This window comes from Chelonoidis abingdonii, chromosome 6 (assembly GCF_003597395.2).
Source record: "Chelonoidis abingdonii isolate Lonesome George chromosome 6, CheloAbing_2.0, whole genome shotgun sequence".
Taxonomy (NCBI): Eukaryota; Metazoa; Chordata; order Testudines; family Testudinidae; genus Chelonoidis; species Chelonoidis abingdonii.
In genome coordinates, this window is record NC_133774.1 from 80,576,777 (window position 1) to 80,600,434 (window position 23,658).

At 38.2% G+C, this 23,658-nt stretch overlaps 1 protein-coding gene across 2 annotated transcripts in view; it reads right to left on the minus strand.

Moving 5' to 3' along the window:
* ZNF608 (zinc finger protein 608) overlaps positions 1–22,448 on the minus strand; it is a 109,914-nt gene extending 87,466 nt beyond the window's left edge. For both annotated transcript variants that reach the window (XM_032790753.1, XM_075067180.1), the window contains exons 1-2: positions 22,187–22,448; positions 18,072–19,133 (exon numbers count right to left, since the gene is read on the minus strand). In XM_032790753.1, the coding sequence (XP_032646644.1) occupies positions 18,072–18,959 (888 nt within the window). In that variant the 5' untranslated portion in view covers positions 18,960–19,133; positions 22,187–22,448. The remainder of the gene's footprint in view (positions 1–18,071; positions 19,134–22,186) is intronic.
* Positions 22,449–23,658: the final 1,210 nt, after the last annotated feature.

Below are 23,658 nucleotides of genomic sequence, written 5' to 3' on the forward strand. Positions count from 1 at the left end.
TCTTTCTGTAAGTCTATAATATATAACTAAACTATTGTTTTATGTAAAGCAAATAAGATTTTTTAAATGTTTAAGAAGCTTCATATAAAATTAAATTAAAATGCAGAGCCTCCTGGACCTGTGGCCAGGACCGGGGCTGTGTGAGTGCCACTGAAAATCAGCTCGCATGTCGCCTGCAGCACAAGTGCCATAGGTTGCCTACCCTGATCTAAAGTGTGTTAGCTACAGTGCTGTAAAATCCTAGTGGAGACAAGGCATATAGCCTATGGCAGCTCTGACAGAGCTCAGAAAAGGAGTTAATGCTGCTCTAAGCATTATTCACTCATACTTCAGACAGATTTTAGTTTGTGAAGGAAGGAAACAAGCTGCTTAAAGGTTGCTCATTCCTCCCCCTGACAGTACCCCATTCTCCATATGGCCCATTGTGGAAGGGACAGAGAAAGCTGTATGGAACGAGAAAAGAGAATATCTCCCTTTTTCTTCCACATGCCCCACCACAACTATTTTGACAGTTGTGTCCCACCCAAATCCTCATCTGATGAAAGTCTGCTATAGATAGATGATGTCCGGGAATGTACGCTCCTTGACTCTCTGAAGAACACAGCCTTTGCTGCAAAGTGTCACCATCACAGGGTTGCCAGATTAATCAGTCACATAATGGATTGCTATACATTGTTGGTACTTATATAGTCCCCATTATCATCCTATGTGAGTGGCTCACAACCTTTAATAGATCTATCCTCACAACACACCTGTGAAATCGGAAGTACTATTATTTCCATTTTAATTATAGGAAACAGAGTCACACTCAGACTTGCCTGAGATCACACAGGAAGTTTGTGGCAGAGCAGGGAATTAAAATGGACATTCTGAGATCTTGACTAGCACCCTAACTATTGGACAAACCAACCTTCCTCTCCTTGTTGCTAACTAAATTAGGGTACGCTTACACTGAACCTGGATGTGAGCCTCCCAGCCTAAGGAGACAGACTCCCACTTGCGGTGCTTGAACTAGCATACTAAAGATATTAGCATGGTCATTGCTGAATTGGTGGAGACTCAGGCTAGCTACCCAAGCTCGGACTGATCCAACCCATAGTTAATGTGGGCTAGAGATATATTTAAATTCAACATTTGTAAAGCTGTAATCTAGAAGAGTGAGATTCAATTAATCTCAAAACAATAAAGATCTCCTCCTGTTCATAACTTGACTTTTCAGAGAAACATTATGCATTTAGCCATGACTAAAATAAAAACAGCCTATTTATGCAAAAAAGGATTTCTGTACAAGAAACTGTTGGCACTCAGTTTTACGCTTCAGCGACTTTCTCAAGGTCAAAAATGGAAAATATGAGAACGAATAAATTCAGCATTGCAACCTTATTCACAGAAGTAGTCTCTCCTTGTATAAGTAACCCTAGTGACCTCAGCGTCATTACTTGTGTGCGGGCAACTCTCTCTTTTTCACTCTCACACACACAGAGCTCTCTCATGCGCTCTCACACATGTGCACTCTCTCATGCGCTCTGGCACACTCAGTCTTGCTATAGTCTGCCTTAAACTCAGCAACTGAAAATCACCAAAGCTTCATCTCCTGTGTGATATTTACCATGTGGGTTATTTTGGTGGTTTAAACCACTCCTTTCAACTTCTGGAGGTAACACTATATTCAAATGGTTTTCTTGGAAGGATTAAAATTTGTTAACCACAGTTTCAAGACAAAAAAACCCAACAACTTTAAAGCTGCCATAATTATCATCATCCATTTTTATCTTAATGAATTGGCTCTATGTCAGCAACTTCCTCTGTTTTTCTCAGCTATTTTACCAGCCCTTTGACTCCCACAGTAAACCAAAGCAGAGTACATAACGAATTTCCAAAAATCCCTAGGTCAAGTAACTTAAAAGGGCTAAAACCTGCTCCCATTGAAATCAAGAGCAAAATTTCCTTTGACTCCACTGGGCCCTATAACCAAGGGAATATTTCTTATTTTTCCTTTATGTCTCTCCCAGGCAGAAATATACAAGATGGATGATACATAAAAGTTAGTCTCTTATCCACATGGTATTATTAATAAAACAAACATACATTTGTACATACTTTATTTGTTAGAAATTAAACATAAGCCTGGGATGAATTTGAGCCATTAGAAGTTAATAGAAACCTTGTAGATGCATGCAAAGGACGAACTTTGCCCTCTGACTTTAAGAAATTATGCCTTATATCTTCAGTAATAGCATTTTACCATGTAGCATGATGAAAACCCATCTGCATATTGTTGGAAGCCTCAGTAACAACAAATGCTATTACAAATATGTAACTGGATGCAAAATATCTCATCACTTTGAGGACATGCTTGCAAAAACAAACTGAAAAAATCCCCATTCAGTCACAGGCTATCATGGTACCTTGCCAGTAATATCAGACACATTTAAAAGTACAATGTGAACAAGATCACAATACCAGAACATAAAGTAAGGTAAGGTTCCTTAAGGGTCACTTAGAACACTGCTTTCAATCATTTAACATATGATGTCAACGCTCCTTGTAGCCAGTACATGTCAGATAACAGACTGTAGTTTTAATGTTCCAGAAAAAAAATATCCCTTCCATTGCCAAGGAACAAAACCTAGACTTTATACCCATATACAAATATGTATATAATTATGCCACACATAACAGATCATTTCTCAGATTACATTTAGGGCTCAGTTCTGCTCCTAGTGAGTCAGTGGCTGTGTTGCGAATGCTTCCAAGATCAATCCCTAAATGCAATTTGAAAAATGGCCTGTGAGTTGGAGTATAACTTTATGTCTTTTGGGGTATGTCGTCTCTTAATATATATATGTGTAGGTGGAAACTAATATTGAAAACATCGTCTTAATAGGAAGCCTGTTCATACCTTAATCCTGTAGTAGACTATAATTTTGTTAAATTCAAGTACTTCTTTAATAACACACATCACTGACCTATTTCCCTTATGTGTTTATTTGTAACAGAATTGAGAGGGGAAATGTTTAAAATTATAACAATAGACAGTATTCCATTAAGAAGATTATGTTAAGTGAAAGTTAAGGTTGCATAGCTAAGCTCTCAGAAGTCAGAAAATGCCACAATTAAGGTCACATGTACAACTTTTTCTCCTTGCAAGTATACAATATTTCAATTATATCTCAAATGCAACAGAATATGATAAATTTTTTCTATATCTAATCCCCATGAGGAGGTGGAGTACGTGGCAGCGCTTTGAAGTTTTGAGCGTAGCCAAGCCCAAAGGCCCTAATCTGTAAACAGGCCTGCACAGAGCCCCAGTGAAGCTCTATCTGGCTGCAAGGATCATGCCCATGCAGATCTGATTTAAGCCCCAGTTCAGCAATTATCTGAAAAGTCAACTGTTTCATCCTCCAAATTGTAGCCAAGGAATTGTGCATAGTGGGTACACATGGAAGCAAATTAGTTTACTGCCTCCCTAATTCAATGCCTACCTCAGGCAACATCTTCAGTGTTATTTACTTCAACTTAACTACCTCCCTGCCAGCAGGTCATCAGACTACTGTGAAGGAATCAACCCCTTTGTCCTCAGGTGTTTTAAGCTTCCCTGGGTCTCAGCAGGCTGCAGAATATCAGCTCTCTTGCGGTAAAAACACAATGAAAAAAAAGGCACTTGAGTTTTACTGTGAGGATAGGTAAGGTGTATAGCACTGACCTTACCTAGTTTACTGCTTGGTAAAATTAAAACCACCGTATCTTCACTGTGTTTTTACCTCAGCATAGCTCACACAGGCTGATTACTCCAAGGTTAAAAAAAAAATCCTTCTTAAATGGTAGACACATCGCTTTATAAAACTCTTAATGAAAGCGGTATTAACTACACACCTTTAGTTAAAGTTTCACTATGCAGCTAAATTAGCTATGCTCTCGTGCAACATTGCTTCCCTTCATTCTGAATGTTGCTAAAAAAATTCATACCACCTACTCTATACATGCCCAAAGCGTGTTTTTCGATAGGCTCATAAGTCAGTCAAATCAGAACAATTTTCACTAAAACACTCAGTGATATTTTTCAATAAGGGCTAGCCTAGCTATCTGATTTATCACTATGGATGTTTTAAAAAAGAATACTTAAAAAGAAGTGGAAAGGGGTTGTTTTTTTTTCTGATCCACTCTCCTCATGCTCAAAAGTAACTAATCAAATTTTTTGCTGAAAGTATCCATGGTGGTGGTGCTGGGGAGGGAGAAAATCATCTTTAAACCACCAGGAAAATTTCAGCTGAAAAGGTGAAAGTTTTGTAACTGAAAAAACAGGTGTTAGAATGGAAACATTAAGGAATCTTTAATATAGAGGTTAATGCCACTTCTGTTATAATGCTTTCTTGCCTTTGAGCTTTAAACCAATGAGTCACGAAAATGATATCCTGAAATTCACAAGCCACCAATCAACTGGTCTTTTTAAAATATATATATATATAGCAATAAAGCAATAACCACAGGCCTTTCTCACCACTAGCACTGACCACTAATGAATTACAATATTGTGTAAATGGGTCTTTGTTTCAACTTTTTTTTTTTTTTTTAAGCTTCTGTGAACAGGCCAAATTGCATTTCAGGCAGACAGGTTAAAGAGAATGTATTATGTTTGTTCAGATTAGCAGAGGCATTTCTCCCTCCCTCTCTCTCAAATTCAGGCAGACAAAGGAGGCAAGCTCTTCTTGCCAACAACTGGTGCCCCTTAGCTGGAAGTAGCTCCAGTTGTCAGGTTCCTGTCAGACTGCAAAGGCATACCGACACTTCCCTTCCCCCACCCTTTTGTTGTTTTTAAATATGTGCACTTTGCTCAGCAGTCCTCACCATTAAACAATTCATTTTTTCCTTGCCTTTTCTAGTTTAGGAGGGGGTAAAAATAGCAGAACATGGTCACAAAATATAAAGCCAGACATTCATTTCCTGTACCTCAGTGTCTCATTCTTTCACCTCCTTGTCCATAGGATTTGGCTACCAAATAGGTCTTAATCTGTAAACAAATGATTTGCTCTACAATTAAACCATTCATTTCTTTTTCCTTTCTGTGACTGCTTGGCTGCTGTCCAATGCGGAGGTTCATAGGTTCTTCTGTTATTTAGTGCTCATGATGGTTAAAAGGCAATAAGCTCATTTAGAGTTTATAAAACTATAAGCCATCAACAAAAGCATTTAATGCTTCTCAGAAGCACCGTGGCTTTTGCCTGCAAAATTAATAATATTTTGAAATGTGCTGGCCCTGGTTATTCACTCTGGATTTCTTTAAGTCAGTTATTGTATATTGTAAACACATGCATTCCACTTGAATTTTAATTGTCTGTGCACTTTCTTCTTAACAATTGACAAATCATAGCAAATGCAATTCATCCTGAAATTAGTATTGAAGCTCAGAGACTTTTGAAGTTTCATTTAAAAAAAAAAATGTTGCTGGAGCATTTCACAATGTGTGTAAATGTTTCCTCATAAAAAGGTGATGTGCAACATTGGAGGTTACTGGAGTAAACAAAATAAAAAAAATTATGTTAGGTTTCCAATCTTTATATCAGGAGTCTCATATCAGAGCTTTATGATCCAAGAGAAACTGAGTAATATCAAGGTCATCTTCCTTTGCCTCTATTTTAACCATTTCCTGGTGAATGAAAATCATTTCTCTGAAGATTTTGCATGATCCCAAAGATATTGCATATGTGTGTGTATCTACGGTCATGTTTATATGAACTTACAGAAAACAGAGTGTGACGGTTATATGCTACTACATAAGCGTAAGGTAGCTAATGAAATTTAATTATTTTTTACATTTTCCTGTCCATACATAATAGCATTGTTGATAGTGTACCAATAGCTACATTTACAGGTGCAAATCTCATTTAGAAATGACAGGTACTTAGCAATATCAACTTCAGCAATTTACTTTCAATGAAATTCTGCAAGCCTATTTAAAGTCTATTACAGCTGCTGACATCAATCTGCCAAGCTGCAGAGTGCTAAGCTCTACTAAAGATTTGCACCGATAAATTTAGCTACCGGTATACTTGAGTTAAATACACAGCATTTCTCCAGATATGCTACTAGAGATATAATACAGTGAAGTGGAAATGCAATATGGTGGGAATGTCAATGGGAGTTTTGCCTAAACAAGGTCCGCACGTTCAAGTCGTCTAGAGTTTTAGGTTCCTATGTTTCCCTCAATCCCAAATGCCACACAAATTAAGGTCTAATTCTGAAAGTCTTTATGGCACCAATTCCGACTCATCCAAGTGGTCCTATTATAATGGCAGTAGTCCTAATTTACTACTCACACGAGTATAAGTACTGCTGTCAGAAAAGTTTGCAGGGTTGCGCCCTGTCCATTACAATATACATTTAAAAGGAACACACTCACATTTTAATTAGCCATATCTATTCTAATCTTGCCAACACGAGGAAATCAGATGAATCTAAGACTCTTCCTCCACCAAATAATTACTCTTAGCTGACAGATGGAAGAAGAGTAGAAAAACAAGCATTTTCTTTTTCCTGCACAATATCTTAAATCTGCAGAAAAAAAGATTTGTGGGTTGATCCCCCACAGGATCAGAATTCTTATATTTTGAATCGGCAAAATAATTATAAATGAGGAGATAAAACTAGAGCAATTTCTTTTTATGACTTCTGCATATGTACTACATTTTCCATAATCTCAGAACGCTGGGAAGGTTTATCGGTAGGTTTTTTTAAAAATTCAGAGGGCATCTTTAAATCTATGCTAAATATTAGAGTTTGAGGAAAAATGTAAACCTTGCAAGTCACTTGAAAACAGTTGGCAACTTTTCTTCCAAAAGTAAATCCAAAGGCTCAAAAAATAAATATTCAAGAGCATTAATTTGTTTCTAGATGTGTGCGTGCAAGTAAAACAGCAGTCATAATGTGGAAATTTCAGTCACATTTTGCAACTAATTGGAAGCAGATTAGATTTCTGCCTCAGGGGAACATTGTCAAACTAGAAGCTGGAGCAAATGAAGAAAGAGGTGAAAGCATCGTGAAGAGCTGACAGATTTACAGTGCTCAAGGCAATAAACGGATACTAGATGAAAATGAATGTGCTTCACTGTACTGCATGCAGTTCTCTCAGTCATATCTCAGCAATAACAGAATACAGCTATGAAACTTATTTTCAGTGGAGCGGGTAGAAAAGGGAAGTGTAAGAGTGCAAAGCATATATTCAGACAATGTAAAAAAAAAATCACACAACAGTTGTCAGAGACACAAATCAAATTATTAACTTAAGGTCCTATTCTGCAATTTATATGCATGTTGAGTAGTATTTACTAATGCAAGTAATCCCAGGGACAACTAATGTGGGAAACTGCTACTCAGTGTGAGTAAGGATTGCAGACTCAACATGATCAAGTGTTGCAGAATCAGGCTCTTCACGGAAAAAAATAAGATCAGATTTTTTTCAAAAAAATACTAGCAATGACAAGATAACCTGGGGACAGATAAATCAGAGTTCCAAATGTCAGTGGGAAAAATCTATTTAAAAGAGTGAGGGGGATAGAGGGGAAGAACAAAAAAGAAATACACCAATTTTGGTGGATAGTATAGCAATGGTGTAATGGAAACAGCTGCCTGCCTTCTACTTCAGTGTCTGGCATCTGCTGAAGCATCATGGGAAAGGCTGATGAAGGATTTGGACAAAGAATGTAAATGTACACAATTGGCCAAAAGTAGCTGGATTCTGAAAAGCTTAGTGGCTATATTTTTTTAAACAATAGCATGTTTTTATATTTTGTTTTATTTTTTAACAGCAACAAGCAATATTATCCTAGTTATATCAAATTATACCTTCATACCAGCTAAAAGAGTAGGGAATCTGAATTTTTCTCTATAGTAATTGATGATGTGAAGCAATAACATACGATATGTTCAAATTAGGACCGAAATGAAATAATTTTTCTCAAAGTTCAGATCTCAGCACAATTTAATCTTCATGTGTAGATCACCTAACATTGGATCGAGGGAGAATTAGTAAATTAATACTCAAATATACTCCAGGTGTATCTTTCATATATCTTCAGGAAAAAAAATAAACTAACAACTTCTTAGATATTTGGCCAATCTTATGTAAAACTTCCAACATCACCACTGACTCCCATTGAGAAAAGGGGTCAATTTCTGATTTATTTGTGTGTCTAATTTTCATTCTTTGTTGCTAAGATACAGATTTAATTTAGTTTCCCTCCCCCAAAAAGAAAAACAGGCGAGGACATGAAACCCAGAAACACACAACTACTGCTGATGCTCTACAGTTATAAGCTTATAATAAAGTCCAGATTTGATAGTATTATCCATGTACTGTGGCAAACCACACACAAATAAACAGTTCTCCATGAAGAATAGAAACCCAAAGACCAAACCCTTCCAATTCAAACATTATTGTTGCTTTTAACATGAGCCATCCATAAAAATCAGCCAAGGAGTTGACAGGAAATCCAAAAATAATTTGGTCTGGCCCTCTACACTGCGTGAAAGGAGGTTACAAGTTGCTTTTGACTCTTCCAAATGGTTGAGGTGGAAGAAACAGCAAAAAACCTATAAAATCTAAGTTTATTTAACAAACACCTATCGTACTACTGCTCTGACAGACTCAGAACATTTTCTAGCATAGGTCATTATAGCATAGCTGAAATATCACTGAAGGTGGTTTTTGAGTGGATTGTGCTTTTGGATAGGAAAGAACTTAAATAAAACCTCTGAATTAAGCCAATGGCTAATGTGAAAGACTAACAGTGTGCAAAATTAAACTGTATAGTGTGAACAGCTAAATAGGCCAGATGTGTGTCAAGCTTTCCTGGGAAACTGATCCTAAACTTGGGAGGTTTCTTTAATCAAAAGGATGAAAGAAGGTGACTTCTGGCAGTTTACAAAAGTGTGACCAATTGGAGCTTAGTCTTCTGTTGCTAACTGAAGCATAAAAAAAGAGCCAGTCTCTTAGAACCAACTACAAATATATACGTTTTATATTCCATTGCCACATGATAAAAACCAGAATCAAGCTAACTAGTAGAAAGTTGACTGGCAACCAAAGACCAAGCTATTATTTCAAACTGTCATGGGAAGGCAATAAAATTGCTACCAGCTCTCCTCAAGTTACCCTTCAATAAAAAGAAGCCATCAGGGAAATAAAAGGAAAAGAAAACACATCAAAACCTTTAAAGTTCCTTTAAGTAAAATTATACTTCTGTGGCACAATGCCATCTGCTTCCTGGTTAACATAATGAGACAATACCACAACCTGAACATCAGCTTTTTAAAACTGCTACGCAAAATATAAAAATATAATCAATACTGTATATTTTCATCTGTGCTTTTAACTGTAAAAGCTGCATTCACATAGTGTGATTGGAATATACTTAAAATGTCCTTGTGGGCACATATTTCTTATGTTACTGGTTGACTGTGAAGGTTCCCAGGAGGCAGAAAGCGCAGTTGTCAAGCAGGGATAGTTCCTGTGAATAATATTCAGAATGAGAGGACATAAAAATTAGAAAAAAAAGTTAAATAAAAAATCAAGAACAATTTCATTGTTCACAATAATTATTTTTTCCACATAAAACTGTCTGTAGCCATGAGTCAGAAAGGATTTCTTGTCAAGGATTCAAAATTCACCTAAAGCATTGCTTTTTTTTGTTTTTTTTTAGGTTTACTAGGAAAAATAGCTTCAAATTTAAATGGACACCAGCTTTGGTTTATAGAGTCTCTGAAGACATTGTGTATGCAAAGTGCTGGAAAAGGTGACATCTTTCTTTTCAGGCTTAGTAGTATTTGCCTACCTAGATTAAATAGGAATACTAATATTATTAAACTTCTCTCACACTAGAGTGTAATGTATTTTTAATCACAGTGTTGACCCAGGATTTTAGCACTTATAAAGGGACACAGACACCAAGACTGTGCAGCCTGAAGTATAAATCCAAGCAAGACCGACATCACAATTCATCATATGCATCCGTAAATTAACTGATCTATATATTCCCAAAGGTATTTTAATCAAAATTCAACAGCCACAGGAGAAAAGTGCCCATCTCCCCTCTTGATTTTGCTTTCAATTTTCTCTTCTACAAAAACAAAATAAAAACAAAAATACAAACAACTCAATTGTCAGTCACACCACTCTGAATAGTTTTACAACCTTTCTTTCAAGTGTAAATGCTTTGTTCCAATTGCCAAGACCATTTACTCTGAATTAAAGAGAAACTGCAACAGAGTGATTAGTGAAACCTCCGCTGTGTGCACAGCGCAGTTCAAGTAGCAATTCATTGCTTCCACTGGACTGCTGATTTTTCATAGGTAAGATTGAAGAATACATCTGATTTAAAATCTGAATGCTTCAGATGAAGATTTACACTGGCATGTTCTGAAACTACCAATAGGACACATTTATCAACTATTCTGTTCTAAATGTATTTTTCAATGAAGTGAAAATGGCTTAGAAGTTTGACAAGCCCTGAAAAAAAGGAACTATGGCTTCTTTAATAAAAACCAAAAGTAGTCATTGCTAAATTCTAAACAGCCATTTATACCGTGTATTCGGATAATCCTCTAAAAGTAATGAAAAGGAAACAAACACAAGTTTGCAATCCTCAGTTATACAGAAATATTCTCTGTTTTTCCTATCTGTGTATAAATACAATTGCTAAATTATGCTTATTATTTAAAAACCTTAACAAGTAAATATACCAATGCTGACCTGAGATTTCACCATAAATAGGCCAAATCCGCAACTGGTGTAAGGGAATCAATAGAGTTACACTGTCTAAGGAGCTGACCTGGTGTTTCTAATTTAAAGGAGGAAAGGCACAAATAAGAACCTGGACAATTTCACCAACCCTTCACAGAAATGTAGTGATGTGTTGAGGATTCTGGCTAGCGTAAGTGTATGTTATGACATTATATAAGTATTGTGTAAAGCTTGTATTGTGCTTAATGGATTAAGTGCAGAATAACCTGACGCTCCCATTTGATAAATCTCTCTACAGACTTTGTCCAACAGATTCTGAATTATCCCAGCTAGTAGGCAAGAGATAATCTGAAGTACTACAAAAACTTGATTATACTCATGGAGACAATTGAGTACCATGGAATAAGTCAGGAAGATGCATTATTGCCTACTGCTTGAGATATGCAAGGGAGTAAAACAGAGCAATAGAGATTCAATAACTTTATTTAGAGGGCTTGTATGCAGCTGCCTAAATAGCTGTGAAAGAAGTCTAGCCTGCCCATGAGATAGTGGAAACTCCTGCATGTATAGAGAGTTGTTGTGTCAGTCCCAGGACCTGAAGAAGAGCTCTGTTTAAACTCGAAAGCTTGTCTTCCTCACCAACAGAACTTGGTCCAATAAAAGATATTACCTCCCGCACTTTGTCTAACTCCTGCATGTTATTTTGCTCAAACCAATCATTTGTTCACGTGTCAACCTTGATGGCTTGGGTCAGAGTCTGGCAGGAATCTTGAGTAAGGTCTGATAAGCATCAATATAGTGCATGCTTAGATCCCACATGCACCAGTAATACCACGCCAAACACGGTATGCAAGATGAAAAATTATATACAGTTAGAGTTTCAGTTGCAAAGAAAGTACATGCACAGTGTATCTAGGCATTACTTACACAATACACATCTTTTTAGCTGCACTCTGCCTAATTTCATATTTGACTGCAGCCTCTTATTCCTGTATTTCTTTATAGCATTCACTCTAACCTTCTGTTGCAACCCTTCCTGGGTCAATTCCTGCAACTTTTACTCACACATGTAGTCCCTACTTATATTCATAGTCTCAGTGGCTTCAAGGGAAATAAAGATTACATGATACAGCACTATATTTGGATCACTTCCATCCTTGCTCAAGCAAGGGCACCAGAAAAATGATGGCTTGTGTCTTCCGATTTCCCACCTCTACTTCTCAAAGGATTTTGCCAAGTGATCCTGGAGCACAGTGCCTACTTTATCTCTCAGCTTGATCTCCAAATGACTGTTACACAGAAATCTCAATTTAAATAAGTATACTATACATTCTGTGACCTGCCAACCTGCAGCATGCCCTCTTTTTGGTTTCAGAAACTGAAGCAAGTTGGAAATGCACAGGAGATGCATTAGAACCAGCCAGGCACTGTAAACTTTCAAATAGAATAGATTTGCCTTTGCTTCACAGAACACACTTACCTTCTCAATGGAAGTGGTGAGCAAGAGGCCTGCTCCTACAGATAAGAAGCAAACCTATCCATTCTTGAGTGACATCAAGCTCGCAGCTTTCTAACAGGTACTATTAAGTTCCGTCACCCCATAACACCTTTCAAGTCTTTTCCTTTTTCATAGAGAAATGCAGTTTACATGAACCTAATAAATATATACGTTTTACAAGACACAGAATAAATCCTGCTCCCACTGAAGTCAATGTAACTTTTTGCCTGAATAAAACAAGCAGCATTTGGCCTCATATCTACTTTTACAAATACAAATCACAAGGATAACACAGTCCAAATGCAGAACATAATGCTTAACATCCAAAAGGCATGTTCAATTAATGGAAAGCAGGCCACAGATTCTCATATAGATGTCAATATTATACAGCCTAGGACTGGCATCTTTTAAAAACTAGATCACACATTTCTTAACAAAAACAACAAAAAAAACACAACACACTAGTTTTAGCATGCAAAGAAACTAGGAGTTTCAGATTTACGATTTAAGTGCTTGTTGATAAAATAGCTTTCCAATTATCATGGCCCTCACAGGAAAAGCAGCAATGCATTATGTGTTAATGATCACAACCAGGGGTCCATGCTTTACTCTTTTGTCAGAACTATAGCAGATCCTCCCCGCAGCTTCACCATTAACATGTCTGTTTCCTGTCAGCCTACTCAGAGATAATGTCATTTATCTCAGGGCGGCACAAGACCAGTCATTAGCTTCAATAAAAGACCTCAAACAAAAGCCGGATGATGTTTTATCCGGAGCTCATAGTCTGCAGCCAGAATCTTATTGCCTAACAGTTCAGAACTTAAAAAGGTATCTTTAAAAAAAAAAAATCCAGCTATCAACAATTTTAGGACACTTATTTGAACAGCACAAATCTCTGCATGGAAATTTTTAGTTAATGGTTGTATCACATGCAATTAGGTAACTGATAGGAGCTTACTAAATTTAACCTTCGGAAGGATTTTCCCCTCATTGGGGAAAATTGACAGAATAATTCAGGTTCTAGCTAAACAATGAGATCTTTGAAAAAATGGCCATCGTGTTTGCTTGCGGGAGCTGATTCAGTATACTAAATTCTTCAGCGACTGAACTTCTGGAAATGTCTTTAAATAAAAGTGGAACTGGTTAAAATATACGTACGAACATGTGTTTTCACAGTCTTGCTTGTGTTATTGCAATTCAGAAAGTTTCTATAAAGTTGCAGGTGAACTTTTTAAAATAATTTTTAAAAAACAAGAGTCAAAATATGAGTAAATCTCAGCTATTCAATTCTTGTCTTTATGTCGAAAACTAGGAACAGATGGTACTTTCCATGTTACTTGACTCTGGTTATTGAACACCTCTGTGGTTGGGGGGAATTTTGCTTAGCACTTTTAACATATATTTCATTTATTGGACTATAAAATGCTACTTTGGAAAAACAAGTCTTTATATAATTCTAATTAAAACAATCTTGCAGCGAAACCATTTAACGTGAAGAACATGCTTAACCTCATGACATCTGGACAATCAATCCTTTCCTTTTTAATAGGTATTTATGAAGTTATTAAAATTGTAAAATTACTGATGTCCTAAGTGAAATATAATTCGCCTGTAGTTCAGAATAACCTCATCACCTTCAATACTTTGTGATATAAACATTCTAAACCACCTTCAATTGTTTTAATGCTACTTTAGCCTTGCACAGGAATTCAAAAGCAAAGCTGGTCATACATATTCTCAGAGGTCAGCAAGTTCACACAGAAAGCTTTCCTCAGCCAAAGGGCAACACCTCTTCACTGAGCTCAGAAAGCATTGTCACAGTACTAGACAGCACTACAGCACATTAGAACCTTGAGCTGTGCTTACTGTTAGACACCCATAGTCATCAATGATTTTAACAGCTAAATCCCTTCAAAACAGTTTGCTATCAAACAACAATGGACTTTGTTCTTTAATTACAGCAAGTGACCCTTCTGCCCTTTTATTTCACGGTGAATAGACTACACCCAAGAAGCAAAGCAGTGTTTGTAAGGCGCAAAATATATGGAAAACATATCTCTATAAACTCATTAATCAGAACATGTTCTTCAGCAATTTACAAGCACTTATAAAATGTGCATAGAATTCCCTGATTAAGTGTAAAACTAACAGCTATACGAGAAGAATAAAATAAATGATACCAGTCACATGTGGGTTAATTCACTGAAGACAACGTTCAGATGTGAAATATCGTCTTAATGAAAGAAAATAAACCAATACAGGAGAAGTAAATTCCATTCTGGAATATTACCAGACTTATTAATTTTAAAGATGGAAGACAGCTAAAATGTTGCTGTAGACTTTCCCCCCTCCCTAAACAAACAGAAGGTTTTCATAACCCATGCTTAATATTCCCATGTTTTATGGTCTGTTGCGAGCCCATACACACAATAAACAAAATCTAGGACATAACACTACTGATAATCTGAACATTTCTCAGTGTAAGAGCAATTAAAATTAAAAAAATGTGTAATATTGGTGAAGTGTACATGTTGACCAACATTTACGGAATAATTGTGCTTAAAAAAAAATAAAGGGTGGAGAAAGTGGACAGGTTTTAACACGGAAAATCTTAGGAGTGGTTAGCCTACCTGTCAAATCTACCTATTCAGACGTTGTCACTGGTGGCTTAACCACAAAATAGGCTTCATGAATATAGCTCAAACATCTTAGAATTATAGCATACTTTGACTTTATCCACATATTAGGGGAGTGGCGACTTTTACAACATTCTTGTGGTTTCTGCATAAAAGAGCCAGCAGAACACAGTCATTGATTTAATTAGAGTTCATGAAATCCAATTTATCATGTTTTACATGACTTTCTGCAGTAAGGAAACAGAATAAACAGACCAAAAATAGACATCTGAGCATACTGTGAAAATTAAACAGTGACTGCAACTCTTGGGAATCTGCTCCAAGCTTTTAACAAAGAGTAAACAAACACAATAAGATATCCTCCATCACTATACAAAGAAACTCAGGTTTTAAATTTGTGGACATTAATTTGTATCTGACAAGATATTATTCAAATTTACGAGGCAACTCATTCATAAACGTTAAAACAAATGGAAATTGATTTTAACAGCCAGGCTTGAAAATTATATAGTTATCTACGGTTACAATGGTGCTTTTTGGGCATGTCACATCTATAGATGCAAGTGTGTATCTGTATAGATGCAAGTATAGATGCAAGTGTGTAGCCAAAGCAGAAAAAAATTATTCAATCTTAAAATCTCTAAAAAAATTCTCTTGAATGATTTGCAAGTCTTTTTTAAAACTGAAGTTTCATTGATAGCATTACAGGCTGAATCTAAAATTGCAACCAATGTCTGCTGTGAGTTCTGTTTTCATATGCCAAGTAGGAGACGTTCTTTAAAGAAATTGCTCTCTGGAGTGAAACACTAAGGGATGTTGTTTAAAACAGTAAGCCAGCACACCAGCGTGATAGACAATGGCCAGCACTGCAGGACTCTAACGTGTGAAGCCTATATTAACGTCACTGTGTGCCAACAGCAGTGGGTGTTAGTGGAATTGCAAGCTCTGAGAATTCTACAAAGCCAAGAGCTGGAAAATAAGGTGTACCTTTGGCTCAAGACTATTCCTAACATGTTTGTTCTTAATTTACCTATTATCCCATTTACATTACACTGGCTGAAGATTACTTGCATGTATATGAATTCATTCTTCATACAATTTCCTGTGAGACTAGAGTGAAAAGAACACAAAAACTGAGAAACCACACTATTCTCTAATCTCTGTTGCCATGACAGCAAGCCTTTGAGATACTGAAATGTTCAGATTGCCAGCTAAACAAAATTGTTGAATGTGAACATTTGGCTGAAAGATTAAAAGGCTAAGGGGGTTGCAAAAGGGCAGTACCTCCCACATTCCAGGCAGCCACTGAATCCAATCAAATGGCTGTGACTCTTTAACCACAACCATTGTGAAGACTGGATTAGGGCAATTTATCTAGATAGTTAAAGCAGATTAGAGAACTGCAATTTGAAGACTACTGGTAACAAAAGTAAATGCCTACTGTATGTACCAAATTAGTAAAAGACTATGGGATTTTAGCACACCTTTCAGAGTGAACAGAGTGAATCAGAGTGCAAATTTACACCTGTGAATTAATTAAAGCAACCTAGTTTCTCCCATCTGTATTTAGAAAAGTCAAAACAGATTCAAGAGTCTTGTATGAGGAGCAAATTTGAATTTCATATTTGTAGGTATTTTTTCATATTTAGGATAATATATCTAGAGGTCAATCTGAATGATCTATCTTTACATTTCCTTAAGATATTTAATGTCACAACCCACAAAATCTAATCCTATCAATAGGCCAAGAGTTTGTTGAAACATTACACAATCTTAAACATCTGCAATGACACACAAAAAGAGGCTCATAATATGTTGTAAACAGCATAAATTTTCCCAAGGACTTCAATCCATCTGGACTCTGGTAAACAACTCTGTACACTTAACACCAGCCAGAAAGTTTTCCCATCACTTAGAAGTCAGTCAGGGAAGTTGTAAAAGCAGGTAATTTAAGAACAATTCCAGACAATCATGCCACAAGCTAATACCCTTAAGGTTTTGGTTGGGTGGGCAGGGAGGAAGGAGGTGTCTTTGAGAAGGTGTCTTTGTTTAACCAACCTGTAGAATTCATTTGACTCAATTATGGACCAACAATAGCCCCCTAGATCCTAGAGAAGAAACCTTCTGCCCTCTGGATAGAACAATTGCTGCTGACACTAGAACCTGCCTGAACGAGCAATAACAATAGCCAAGAAAACCAGCTCTCTCCCCACCCTCCCCTAACAATACAAGGCCATTTATTCTTAGAGAGAGCATCCTTTATGCATTAACAGAAAGGAAAGGGGAGAAAAAACACACACACACACACCACTTGATTTCTTTCACACATTTCAACCACTCAGCAAACAAGAAGTTCACAGCCAAGAACCTATAGGGCTCAGATAAGAAAGACTGCCTTGACAGGAGAAAACTCTTCCCCCACATATGAGAGAAAGGTATTTTGTACATATATCACAGTACAAGGTGCACTCCCCTCCCCCAACTCCCTTCCTCCAGGTCGATTATTACAGGCGCTGAGTGTCTTCTGGCTCAGTGCTCCCCATTCCCCACGCCAGCTTCCGAGGTCTTTTGGCTGCTGTAAACACAAGATCCCCCCAATACCAAAAAGACCCCTGACTAGAGTGGATGAAAGAGCCCAAGTCTCTGCAGATGCATCTCTCCTCCCTGTCTCAATCTAAACTCTAAAGAGAAAGATAGAGAGAAAGGATGTGAATTTCCTTTCCACCTTGGCAGAAGGAACATCCGCTTTTATACTAGAGTGCACAATAAAAAGGATAGTAAACAAACCCCAGGCAGCTAGGTCTGAGCCACATGCACAAACAAGCCTCCGGTCTGCAAACACGTGTCCTCGGGGGTTGCAAACATCACTTCGGAATGTTACACTAATAACAGCCCCATTAGGAAGGGTCACTTCGAATTCTCCTTCAAAATAAACAAAGGAGGAGACACGACAACACGAAACGCACGTTTAGCCACATCTGGGAAACAGCGGGGATGGGGAAGGAGAGGAAGAGACATTAAAGACAAGACGAAAATAAGGCTCCAACGTAGCAATTTCTGTCCGGGAGTAGGGTTTGTACACAGTTTATATGTATACCACAAACGCATAACACCAATAACAGGAGCTAGGAACACAGCTGCGGGAAGTTTGTAATAAACACGGGGGGGAGATATATGGGGGAAGAAGAGCTTGTCCTACCTTTTCTGTTTTCAATTTCTTGATTCGCCTGTGGTTCTCCTCCTCCTCCTCTTCCTTCTTTACCAAAATAGAGTTCCCCATTAACCCTGAATCCGGGGCGCTTTTGCTCACCTCCCCCACCGTGGAGGAGGCGCAGTGGAAGGGGCTGTTGCTCCCACCACCGCCTCCCTTGGCCCCGAAGCCATACAGGTGCCCAGAGGAAGCTTGGCTGCTGCCACCCCCACCGTTGGGGTGGCCCTGCTGCAGGTCATGCTGCTTGTCCTTCCTGGATTTCCCCGCATCTTTATCCCGTTTGGAGCCTCTGCTGCCCTGGGTTTTACCTGCTTTCTCCTCTTTGTTTTTCCCGCAAGAGGCAATAGGGTTGTTGTTGCTGGTGTTGTTGTTATTGCCGTTTGGGTTGCTGCTCACACTTTGACCCAGTGCTGAATTCATGCCAGTTGCCTCTCCAGGGCGCCCTTGGACTTCCTGCCTCTTGCCAGCACTGCTGATCTCAGGAATCCCATACAAGGCAGCAGAAGGCAGAGATTTATTAGCATCCTTAGAAGTTTTACTCCTTTTCACTTTTGATTTGCTAGTCTCTTTGTGAGAGGAATTCCCCTGGGAGGCAGGGGGCTGAACAGAAGCAAATTTTAGGCCATCAGCTAAGGCTGAGGTAGCATTAGCCCCACTGGAAGCCAGACCCCCACAATCCTTGGAGCTAGTGCTGCTGCTGCTGGTGGTGGTATTAGTGGAATTATTCATCTCAAATTTCTGTCTGTCCTTCTCCAAATCGGCGTCCAAATCGATTATTAAATTTCCAACCCCGATTTCCCAATCATCGCCACTGTCATAAGTATCAACCGCGTTTGGATCCACACCTTTGCATGCAGTGGAAGTGTTCACTGACATCCTGAAGATGAGATCTCTAGAATAAAAATCCGATGAACTTTCCTTTGGAGATGAGGGGACATTCGTTTATCTCCGTTGGGCTTTTCTTTTTAAATTATTATTTATTCAACTCTTCTTATCTTCCTGCCCCTGGTATGTCTAGGTTTATACTCTGAAGTCCAGGTCCACTTTTTCCTGTGAGGAGGGGAAAAGTCGAATATTTCTTGTCTGGATACTACCAGAATATAATATGATTAATATAGGGGGCAAAGGAGGGGGGGAGCAAGATCATTCAGTATTTCCACGTTTTATTTTGTTTTAAAAGTTGTTAAATAGGAGGCAATTGTTTGAGATTATTTTATAGCGAACAGCTTGAATCTAGTTGTACCCCAACATCCATGATCACTCTTAAAAAGTTATGTATCCTATATATAAAAACCCACCCTAACTACATGATTTAAATCCACAAAGTCAGAGATACAGAGTTAGGGCTGGTGACTTGCTGTTGGAGCACATGTGTAAAATAAGCTCCTGGACCACCACTTAGACACAAAAGCGAGAAAGCGAGAAAGGAAGGACACAGCTTCACTCCTCACTGCATTCCTTGGATTTTGTGGCTTTAAACCAGACCCTTGAAGTTTTGTGACTTTCTATACTATCTTTTACCCCAATTTTACTTAACCTTGGGGGGTAGGGGGCACAAAGTCTGTTTTTCATTAACACAAGATAGCTTCCATTAAAAATCAACAACCTATACTTTAAATGGTGCATTTACTTAAGAAATATCCAACTCCATGGGTAAAAAGTGTCTTTTCTTTTTAAAATATACCCAAGATAATTCTAAAAGCAGTTGTAATGCACTCCTAGGTTACACAATTGCTCAGTCTGTTAAATATAGTATTACTGACTGTACAGGAAACTGATTAAGACATACACTTTAAGTGATCTGCACCAAGGTGGCCTCGATGACCGCAAATGAGTGTGTGTTTGACAAAGCTTAGTTAAACCGATTTTTAAAGGGATCTAGCTCTTTTACAGTTGACTGTCTCAATATTTATACACATATAGGCATATTGCTTACCTTTAATCCTTTATCATTTTTAATTAAGCCAGCAAATCAAAATGCTGTTCCCATTCGACTCAGCAACAACTGTGTGCCTCATTTTACTTAAAGAGCAAAGTGATCAAGAAGCAGAAAACAAATAACATCTCAGCCAGTGTAATCGCTCAAAAATATATCTCCCCCCATTTTGGCACACGGATCAGGAGTCCTTTATTTGTACTGGTTTTCCTCCTTTCTTAAAAATGTTGTTCCTCAACTTTACAAGCTGGAAGATAATATTTCACATTCAAAACAGGAGCATCAAGGACCAGGGTTTTTTGTTTGTTTTTTTCTTAACAAGCACCGAGATGTAGTAATAATAAATAACAAATTTAAAATGTTTTCCAACTTCACATTCCGTCTTCAACTCCAGACTTCAGAGCCATCCTGATCAGTAAGTAATGATCCCATGAAACAAACCTACAGGCGTCCGGTTGTTACAAGACAGAATGTGCTAACATCGGGATAAATTAGTGAAAGGGAGGAAGGAAAAAAAGAAGAAAGGACTGAAAATCTGGGCTGGATTCCGCCTGTTAGTCGGGAAGTGGCATTTTTTTCGCCGGTCCTGACAGATCTGATTTCTTGAACTAACTTAAGGGGGGAAAGGAAGGGGGGAGGATGAGGAGGGAAGGGGGGGCGGAGAAGAGGGAGGGGGAAATCAGTGTTCTGATAAACCAGTTATCAGAACATTTCGTGGGAGTGGAGGAGAGAGTGTGTTTTAAAATTAAGTAAATCTCCCCAAAGGTATGACCTGGGGATTTTTCCCCCCTTTTCTTTTGTATGTTGTAAGAAAATAGCATCCAAATTATGGGGGGAAGGAGGGAGAATCCGGGAGCTCAGGCTAATCAGTCATGTTGCAAGTAATTCAGTAATTAGAGACCAAAAAGATAAAATCGACTTTTGGGTTTTGCTGGACAGATTTTTTCCTTATTGTTTCAGCAAACGTTGCATCGTCTTTTTATTTATTACCCCATGCCTTCATCCCCTTTAAATCAGATTGTCTCGGAGCTTGGCTTAGTATTTTTAATTAGCTGGTGTTTGGAAGCTAAAAGCTGTAATGAATTGTTGATGGATTGGAAAGGAGACTTGGCTTGCTGGAAATGTTAGGGCAGGAGGGGGGATGGGCGAGTTACCAACAACCAACCATCTAAAAGGAGCGATTTTGTTACAGTTCAAGCCTTTGTCATCACGTGACGATCAAGGGCTCAATTGGTTGTCGTGAGAACAAAAATGGGTGACAAGCGTATCAAGAAAATACTGATCTGGTCTTTAGGAAAAAAAAACTTAAGATCTGTTTCTCTCCCTCCCCCTTCTGCTGCTGGCACAGCTACAAGTTATGAATGTGAAACATTTCTCTCTGCGAGCTGGGTCTCTGAAGTTAGGAATGAGTGAAATGTACTGAACACCATGGCACAGCATATGTTTTAGAGAAACACCTTATAAAAGCTTTCCTCGAGTTATCTGCATTTGTAGTAGTTTAGAGACACAGGACGGGGGAGGCATAGAGAGGTTATTTCAAGGTTTTAATGTCTTCGTATATAAAACATAACTAAACATTTGATAGCTTCAAAGTTAGTCTCCATTCTGAACCCATGGTAGATTCTGTTTGGGGGAATGGCTGGCTTTTTGGGGCGGGGGGGAGAGAAACGGTCACTGCACCACAACATATGGGCGTCACTATCCCCTAATTTAGCATTATATTATTGGTATTAACATGTGACAGAAGCAAAGAAAACCCTCCTGCTCCACTAAGCTATTTTGTACCCCTAAGGTCCTATTAACAAGTTGCCTGCTCATTTTTAGGGAGATTGGGTGGAGAGAGAGAAAAAATATGCCGGCTGGACTGTAGTTGTGTCACTTTGATTTTTCCCTCTTGGTTAGTTTAAAAAAAAAAAAAAAAAGGTAAAAACACCCCCTTCCCCCCGCCGAGTGCACCGTCAAGTATGATTTGTGTGAGAGGCTACAATGCTTTTCACCCTCACCTTCATATCCCTTAGATAACAGCCTACTCGTGGTTTTTTTGTTTGCTGTTTTAAAACACAAATAACTAGTTCCTTATTTCAATGCACAAAACTCATAATATTCCCCTTTGCATGAAAAAAAATCCCCTCTAAGTGCTATAGACACACCACGCAACCGTACTTACGATCTGTATTGGATCGAGTTGACCTTTTCCTTCTAACTGCATTGAGTGTGTTTTTGTTGCAGCCGCTTTTTATTTTTGGAAAAAAAAATCTAATTTCTTCAACAGATTTATTGTGTTTGGAAGAAACGAGCACCAGATTTCATGAACCTTCCTTTTTAAAACAAAATTAAAAAAAAATAAAAATCCCCCTACACACATACACATACACATACACACACACACTACACAACAAGCTGGCTTTACTGCAATAGTGAGCAGCAGACATCAGAACTGGAGAAGGGAGAGTGTGAAGCAAGCACAGACTCTGTACCTGAAAGGGACTTTTCTTTGTTCCCAATGTCCTTTCCCATCTGCCCAATCAAAGACCAGCTTTTATGAAACCGGGCTCTCTGATTGGCTAGCTGCTCCTCTCGGCTTCCGAAGGGGGTGAAAGGGAGAAACACACACGCATACATACATAGAAGCCTTGTATTTTGCAATCCTCAGACTACGTTTACTGCTACAGCAGGCAGCCTCCTGCTGCAGCAAGATACAAATCATGTTTCCCATTTCAATTACAGCATTATCCTATATAACATTTTATGTCAAGACAACCAAATAGGGAGGCGAGCAGCCCAGCCAAGCCTCACGCAGTGGGAGGAGGATTTCCTCATTTTCTTTTTAATTTAATTTCAAGGTAGTTTTCAAAGCAATGATGGATGATTTTTCTGTTTCAAAGAGGCAAATTAAAATCTCACTCTGTTTTTAAATGCCCCCTCATTCAAAATTGTAACAGTTTGACACGAAACCGAGAGAGAGAGGCTGTTACACGAGTGCGATCATTTTCATGTTTAGTGAAGGAGAAAAGCAAACAATGTCTTAAGCGAGGGAGGCTCAGCAAAGAACAGAACTGGATTCCATTCCTCCCCCTCACCCACCCCTGCGTTAGAGGGACACTCAAGGTACTACAGCGTGTTCGGTTTGTCCTTATTCCTCAGGCTAACGCCTGTCCCTTCCTCAGAGTTTATTTCATGTTCATTTTTACAATATGACTTACAGGAGACAGTGCGGTTTCTCTGTTGTTGAAAAAACACGTAACCCTTTTGTTTCCAGTTTCCTGATTTACTGCTGCAAGCACTGAACTGTGAATGCAAGCGACCATATAACTACCACGTGAACAACACCCGTTCACAAGAATCAGTAACACAGATCTCTTCTAGCAGGCTTTGTCTTGCGTCAAAAAAAGAAAAAGAAATCTTAATCAGTTCTTTTGTTTAGGCTTAGAGCCAAATGTCCTTTAAAATGTATTTGAATTTATTAAAAAACTTGAGTACGTTCCTTATGCTGCTTAAATTGATCGGCTTGCCAAGCATAGCCCCTCCCCCACCCACTCTGTACAGAACAATTTCTACATTGAAGGGACCCAACAAACATGAATATCTTGTCGAGAATTGAATTAACTATAGGACGAAAAGCTGATAACCCAGATAATG